This window comes from Gossypium arboreum, chromosome 8 (assembly GCF_025698485.1).
Source record: "Gossypium arboreum isolate Shixiya-1 chromosome 8, ASM2569848v2, whole genome shotgun sequence".
NCBI classification, from domain to species: Eukaryota; Viridiplantae; Streptophyta; class Magnoliopsida; order Malvales; family Malvaceae; genus Gossypium; species Gossypium arboreum.
The window spans coordinates 135380917-135389194 of NC_069077.1; the positions used below are offsets into that span (position 1 = coordinate 135380917).

Consider the following 8278-nt stretch of genomic DNA (forward strand, 5'->3'; position numbering starts at 1 on the left):
TAGTTTCTACATTTTGTATTATTTTACCCCAACTCAATATTTAAAAAATATTTTTCAAGTAACTAAAATGAAAATGAACTAAAATTTAGTAATCAAAACGAAAATGCAAACATTACGTGGGCGACCTAAAATATGCAGTTAACCGCTGTTAGTTAATGTTTGGGTGAAAGCACCCTAAAATTTAAATGACCAAAATAAATGCATTAAAAATTGAGCAACTACGGACGTAGTTTACCTTCTTCTTCTTCTTTTTTTTTTTTTTTTTTTTTTTTTTTAAGTTTTAAAAGATGATGCCCATACGTAAAACACAAATATAGAACATAGCTACTTTTAAAAAAGTTGGAAGACAAGTTACCAGTCTTTAATCAAATTCTCCCAACTATAAGTAAACCCAAAAGATTTGATGGGCAAAAGAATAAGTAATTATACAAACAATTCATCAGGTTGATGAACAATTTTATGAATGATAAAGTTCTAGCCAATTTCCAAGTGTGGCTAAACCTAAAAAATTGGTTTCCCATGCTTATTGAATACTGATAAAATTGAATTCTTACCAAAAGAATGAAGACAAATTTAGATTAAAATCATACCTTCCTTCAAAATGGGCTTTGTTGGCAATGAAGGACAGCTTTGTAGCATTTCCCATATCATCAAAGACAGCTAATATTGTAGTTAAATATGAACTATCCGAACCACTAGATTGCATTCAATCCTGCAAGCTTGCGCAGTTTCTCACAGAGTATAAAGGTAATCGTAGTTTGTGGACCCAATCTCGCAAAAATGGCAAAGCCCCTGGTGAAAATGTAAAGATCGATATCCCGACTTTAGCACGTTAACATCAATGGGGAAAACGAGGATAAGCTAACAACCTCTTAACTTAGTGGCAAGATGCTTATGAGCTTTTGATAGTTAACAACCTCCTCATAGCATTGCTAAGAATTATTAACAATCTTCTACCACAACCTCTAGAGCTTAAACCTATGCGAATTGGACTCTATAGTGTGAGTGTTGGGCTCAGGTATGTTCAAAATTTTTTTCAAAGTTTTTCCATGTTTTTCGAGAGCCCTTGGAGTGCCATATTCTCATACTCATGCTCAAATGTATCAAGAACTAGTGTTAGACATGAGTATTTAAAGAAAAACGGAAGGTCGAAGCAATATAGGTTCAAACTCTAGCAACCCTACACCATCCCAGCATGATCAAAAGAAAAAATCTATACAGATTCACTGAGCTCATTAGTCCATTGAAGTTATCACCTATCCCTTTCAAATATATACAAGCAACAAGAACTTTTAAGAAGAAAATGACAATCAGAACATGAATATATGTCTTAACAATGAATGCCCAGCAACTAACTCTGCGGCTTCTGGCCTACATGCTATATGGATAATGCATTTATTTCTATTGACCGCAAATTTACAATGCAAGCATCAAAAAGGAAAAAAGAAAGAATGGAAACTTATGTAAATCTCACCCTTTATATAGTCCTCTGGGGCCTTCTGTACGAAGAACCTGAAACCAGGAACGGAGATGAATTGGAAAGAACATCAGTCTAGTTGTGTATTTATAATTAAAGGTCACCATAAAAAGTTTAAAATAAAGCAAAAGTGTAGGAAATAGCATAACTCGTAGATAAATTTTGTCAAACCCTAGGAGTCCATATCAACCGACATCTATAACGAGGTTAAATCTATAATCTATGACCTCCAGCACCCCCAAAAATGTAAGGGCAAAAGATAACAACATGCTCATTCTTAGCAATTTTCTTCTGTTTTTGGTAGAAGCCCTCAGGAATGCCATAACATCCAACTTCAGACCTTATAATTAAAACAGTAGAATGTTCAGCAAGCCATAGTGTACAACAACAGAAGACATAACTTTGTGGTGTAGCAGCTGTGAATTTCAATGTAATAAGACATAAATTCTGGCTAACATGTACCAGGCTGTTAGCGTATTAAAAGGCGAATGGCAGAAGGCATTAATTTATTGTTCTCTTGGCCTACTTAAGGTGACTTTCATTTTGGTCCAACATCAATTCTATATTGTTAAGTCGTATTATCCAATATCTCTATCAAGCATTGAATTTCCTAAGGTCTGAGCCCCTCTACCAGTTACCAAATGGTTTAGATTGGATACATAAAATTCTATTAGAGACTAGACGTGTTCTGTTGTTCCTACTAACCCTATGTGAGGTTGACAAATCTCAATGAGGTTGGCCACATATAGGCCCTTGGTGAGCTGCATGAGACCGGAGTTTTAACTCTTAGGTAGTATTATTTCACATCTATTAAGTATTGATTTCTTGTGGTCTTATATTCAAGTTGAGCCCTCCACCTATTATCAATTGATTTTAGGTTGGATGCTTAATGAGTTCTAGTGAACACAAAACCATGTATCTAGTCCATGGCACCAAAGAAAACTAATAAAAGTAAATGAAAATTAGAATACAAAAAGAAAAAAAAACTTGAAATGACAAAAACAACTTCTTATAGCAACAATGATGAAGGCAATATATAAAAAGCCACTAGAAATAAAACCAACCCAGTACCTGATATGCACAGTGAAATCCATTTTTATAGCTTCCTACAACACTTTCTCGTTGCAACATAAGACGGGTTTTAACCATGTCAATGGGTGCCGTAATAAGGGTGCTCACCAAGCCAGCTATTGTACTTGAGCTTCAATTGATGCAAAAGTCCAGGAATAAATAGTGTTAGAAAAACTTTCACTAACATAATGTCACATTCTAAAATATTAAGCTGACAGATAAAGTATCAATTTAAAACCCCTCTTTGCTCTCAAACCAAAAATTTGCTGGACGTAATATGTCCTATTTCCGAATGTTTCCTTTTTGCTATAATTTTCAATTTCATCCATAACATATCAACTTCAACAAGTCATATAGTCCAGTCAATATTTTGCAGTTTATCTTATCATATGTTCTTTCAATTACGTCAACGGGAAAGGGCAAAGAAATGAGAAAAAAGAAGCATAGGCAGTGTCATACGTAAGATGCAGGTAAAATCCTTCTTCAAGAGGCGTCCAATTCACCAATATCTGCATTAATAGCATTTTATACAACTTTAAAAGTGGAAAAGGCAAAGTGTAAGAAAAATGACCACAGGCACTCCCGCTGCATGATAAATCAAACACGATATAAATCATCCAACAACTTTGGAAATTACTTTGTGGATTTTCAAATCAAACCAAAAAACAGCATATTTCATATTTACCTGCTTGGATTCATCATATGTTGCAAGCTGTGAAGCAGTCAAGGCAGCAGCTCTAACTGAAGCAGGGCCAACACCTTTCCAAAGAGCACCTATTCCCTCTTTCGAGACGATCCTGCGCATTTCTGCAATTGGCCCTCTTTGTCTCAAATCTGAGTTCATCTGTAGCCGCACCTGATGGAAGAAAACGATTTCTTAGATCCACAATAAGATTAAAAGATTAGAATATGTAATGATGTAACATTACCTTCAGAACTTCTACAGGATTGGTGACGGCAGTTGAAATGGCACCGGAAAATGCTCCAGATGCAATTTTAAACAAGATATTGTTGGAACCAAAGGCCCTATCACAGGCATATTTTGATGGTTCATACAAGCCTAAACGTAAACCTCCATATAGAAGAGACCTAGTCAATGCAGGTGCCAATCCTAGATATAGAGACTTTGGTCCTTCATTTTTCATTACTTGAACAAATAATGGTCCCTGTTTATATCCATATAAATATCGAATTTTTGAATCAATTTAATCCTATAAACCAGTAAATCTTCTTCAGGGAAGTAAGACTAAAAGCATTGGTTAAATACCATTCCAATCAAAGGACCCCTCTGACCTACAAGCTGCATTTGTAGCCTAACTTTAAGCACATCTGCATGACGTGCATAGATAAATGAATTAGTTAAAGATTCAATCAAAATGAAGTTTTACTAATCCAATGTGAGTTCAAATCCCCATATACATATTTTTATTAGTTTTTTGTTAAAATAAAAAAAAAAACTAAAGTACACTCAAATAATACAACTTATTTTAATTACGGAAGGATATTTATGTAACTTCCCTCGTGTTAATAATTTGTGCTATATATATATTGACATATTCATACATGCCCATTATTCTTTTCCCTGTCATGTACAGTGTTTTATTTTTTTTTCATCCTATCCAATATTGTTAGTCTAATTCAAACTAAATAATGGGAAACTTCTCACTAATGGCATTCCACTTCATAATTTAAGAAAAAATTCTATCAATTTTAAAAAATTTCAACTAAACATTAATATTAACTGCAACCGCGCAATCCACCAAAAAAAATCAGATTTGATTAATTCATTAGATTTCTTTCTAGGTCCATTAACAAATCAAAGGAAAAAAAAAGAGAATTAATCATTAAGTGATCAATGGCGCGAAGCATAAATTAAAAATAAAAAAAAATTGAACCTAGGGGATGAGTAAGTCCGGTGGCGACTGCGACGGAGATCCCACTTGTACCAAAGTGATAAAGTGCACCCGACGGAGACGATGCCGGAATTCGCTTCTCGTTAAACTTAAACGCACCTGCCATGGAAAATTCAAAAATTTTTCAAAAATAAACCGAACATGAAAAAAACATTCACGAACTCGTACTCACCATTGCCATTTTCCTTGAGTTTCTTTTTGTTTTTTTCTGGGTAACCAAACAGATGAGAACATTTAAGGAGACTTGAAACCGACCTGAAAGTGAGGAATTTCGAGAAGACGAATTGCCATCCATTTTTGTTTGCTTTTTCCCCCTCTTTTTGTAATTTTCCGACCGTTTTGTTTTCAGGGCAGAAAAGGTCGCACGGTTGGGCGTTTCCGTTGGAAGAGGGATTTTGTAATGGAGTTGAAACGTCTTTATTAGTCAAATAGAGAACGGCGCCGTTTTCATGGATCATTTTTGGTTAATGGCGCTCGTGGAAAATGTTTTTCCTTAAAAAAAAAAAACTATAGCCATGGTGATTCCAAATAGGGTTTGTCTTATTTTAGTATATATATATATATTTTTAATTTAGTCACTCTAAATAAGATAATTATGTGAATTTAGTCATTATCACTAATTTTTTTTTCTTTTAACGGTTGCTAATATGACGCATTCGCACATTGAGTGACTGACACGTGACATTTTTTTGTTAACTTTTACTTAAAATTTAAGGACCTCTCTATAATTAGTCCAATTTTTTTTTCCTCTGAACTTTATAGAGAGATACCTAAACTCTAGTCAAAAGTTAACAAAAAAATGTCACATATCAGTCACTCAATGGGCTAATGTGCTACGTCAGCAATTCATTAAAAGAAAAAGAGATTTTAACAATAATGATTAATTCGCACAATTATTTTATTTAGAGTGATTAAATTGAAAAAAATTAAAGTGACCAAAATAAAACAAACCCTATTTTAAAGTGACCATGAGTGTAGTTTAACTTAAAAAGTGTTAAACTTAATAATTAAAAGGACATGGTTTTTTGTAAATATTATATAGAAATAGCAAGCTAACATATTATTATATAAGTGACTATATTTATTACATAAAATTTTAAAAATGATAAAATTTAATCAATAAATTTAACTATCACATTTTGAATACAAACTAAAATTCCAAATTTCAAAAAATACTGAAACAAAAATTACCCAAATTAGTGTCCAAACTTAAATCCATAACTTACATATTATCGGAGATTAATTGTAGATATAAACTTAATCAACCATATTATTGCAAATCGTGATTTCTTTCCCTAGAAATAATACATAAAAAAGTGAAAAGTTTATTCAAATAAGTTTTAATATAGGTTAGTCATTGAATTTGGTAATTTTTTTAAAATTAATTCTTAAATTTTTATCATATTAAGTCTTAAAGTTAACATCCGTTACATAAATTAATCTTTATAATTAATACAATTAGTTTTAAACAACTGAGTAGCATGACCAAACATAGAAGTGACATGTCATATATCTTCATCTTTAAATATTTTTAAAAAATTCAAAACCATAAAAATTTAAAAAGAATATTTAAAAAAAGGAATTAAAAAATTGAATATATATTTAAAATAAAAATAAAAACATAAAATAGAAAGAAAATTTTAGAAAATTTAAAATATTGAAAATCTAAAAAGTTCAAAAAGTAATTTAGAACGTGGATCCATTGTTATACTGGATGGGATTTTATTGATCTTTATTGTTAAACGAAAAATGGCTGCGACACTCAGATTTCATAAATTACAAATTATTAAATACTACCTAACTGATATGTTAAGAAGTTGGTAGTTTGCATTTCTACAATTATTTTAAAATTAAAAACTGTAAATATTATTTGAATTCATATTATATAAATTATATATATATATTATATTGTAAGGTCTCATGTCAACTTAATTTATTAATTTTAACTTTCTATTTTTATTTTAATTTCAAGAAAAACACATAACACACTTTTAATTTTAATTTTAATATTTTATTTTAAATTCTGAATTTAAAGTTATTAATTTTAATATTTAATTCAAACTTAAAAGTTTCATAAAAATTAATTTAAATAATTTATATTTTATTTATCCTTAAAAATATAGTTTAAATTTAAAATTCAAAAGTGAAACATAATATCATATTTATCATAAAGATAAATAACATGAAGTTAAAAATATTTATCTTAACATCAAATTATTTTTAATATTTATTATAAAGAACACTATTATCATAAAAATAAATAAATAAAATTTAATTATCATTAAGATAAATATTATTTCTCTTAATATTTAAGTTTTACTTATCTTTTCATGAAAATACAAGGTATAATAAGCTAGAGATCATCGATATATTAACTCTTATTCTGTTAGAACAAGAAAGCATAATTTATTATTGGATTGTGAATTGTTGATAGAATAGAAATATCAATTAAAATATTTTGTGACGATAAATCTGTAATAACTCTAATAATAATAAGAACACATCAAAATCAAAACACATAGAAATTAAGTTCTTAGTTGTTGAAGAAAAATTTAAAGTGGTGTTTATAAAGCTCATTAGTATAAACTCCATAGTTGTAAATCCACTTATAAAGGTACTACCAACTGGTGTCTTTCATAATCACACTATTAAAGAGGGTGTCATGTAAGGTTATTGAAATTTAGTGGGAGTTCATAATTTTAAACTATTTTTATTATAGATGCATTTTATTATTATTTCACTTTACAAATATTTTAAGGTTGTTTTTTTCAAAAAATATATTTTTATTTATTTAAATTTCAATTTTGGTACTCACTAATGTTTAAGGATGACAAATTGAAAAAGACATGTTTAAATTACATTGCATGTAATTTCTATACTATACATCTATTTTGATCTATTTTATTTGGTTGTGTTAATACATGTAATTAAGGATGGATTTAGTTACTATATATGTTACATCGTCGTCTTGATTCTATGTTAACATAATTGATGAACGAAATTATTCAGAATAACTTTTGGTTATGATAGTAAAGTTTTGAGCTAAATAACGTTATATTACAACATGTAATTATAAGGTGATAAATATTTGTATGTGCTTACGGTTCAAATGGGAGATTGTTGTATAATATAGAAATCACATACATACATATATATATATATATATAATAAGAATACTTAAATGTTATTATTTGTTATCATAAAAGATATTTAGTCCAAATTAAAAGAGATCTAATACAATTAAGGTTAATTGGGCTTCACTTAATAAATAAAGTATGGTTGGACAAGTGTATATACTTAAGTAACTAGTTTTTAATTCATGATTGGCTAACTATAAATTAAAGTTATTGTGCAAAAGTTACATATTAGAGTTATGGTCTCCATATTACACATATGGTAAATTTTCTAACATCTTATCATTAAAAAAGAGAGAGCCACTTTCTTTAAAAAGTTGTATGCTCATTTCGAAGATCAAATCCATAAGACTTGAGAAATTTAGCATATAGGCGAATTAAATTTTTATTAATTTTTATGGTTCTAACATAATTTTATTCATAATTTATTAAATGTTCATTTTAAATAAAAATAAAAATGTATTTATATCGATAAAAATTTAAAGACTATTTATATCATTCATGTTTGATATATGTAAGGGTGTTCAAAATTTGGTTAAAATCGAATTAATCAACTAAACTGATTTAATTTGATTAATCAGTCAGTGGCCGAACTTAGTTCAGTCGAAGGTCAGTTAATGATTTTTTAGAATTTCAGTTATCGGTTAATTCGGTTCGAAATCGGATAATTAAGCCCTGCTGGC

At 29.5% G+C, this 8278-nt stretch overlaps 1 protein-coding gene across 2 annotated transcripts; it reads right to left on the reverse strand.

Annotated features, from left to right (window-relative positions):
* Positions 1–301: 301 nt before the first annotated feature.
* LOC108468147 (uncharacterized) lies at positions 302–4986 on the reverse strand. Of its 2 annotated transcripts, none has more exons than XM_017769016.2 (9): positions 4717–4986; positions 4444–4560; positions 3816–3877; positions 3478–3714; positions 3234–3404; positions 3008–3057; positions 2549–2678; positions 1475–1512; positions 302–792 (listed from the first exon to the last, which is right to left on the reverse strand). In XM_017769016.2, exons 1-9 carry the CDS (start codon positions 4754–4756, stop codon positions 696–698), a joined length of 942 nt encoding a protein of 313 aa, XP_017624505.1. In that variant the 5' UTR covers positions 4757–4986; the 3' UTR covers positions 302–695. The 2 variants fall into 2 exon arrangements, with proteins under 2 accessions (XP_017624505.1, XP_052887475.1); XM_053031515.1 differs by having other exon boundaries at positions 4634–4981.
* Between the last annotated feature and the right edge of the window lie 3292 nt (positions 4987–8278).

Excerpts from the sequence above, each read along its gene's own strand:
- LOC108468147 (XM_053031515.1), bottom strand. The coding sequence starts at position 4,919 with ATGATCCATGAAAACGGCGCCGTTCTCTATTTGACTAATAAAGACGTT. Across the intron at positions 3,715-3,815 it reads GGGGTCCTTTGATTGGAATG|GGACCATTATTTGTTCAAGT; the intron begins GTATTTAACCAA and ends GGATATAAACAG. Across the intron at positions 2,679-3,007 it reads GGATTTTACCTGCATCTTAC|CTCAAGTACAATAGCTGGCT; the intron begins GTATGACACTGC and ends CATCAATTGAAG.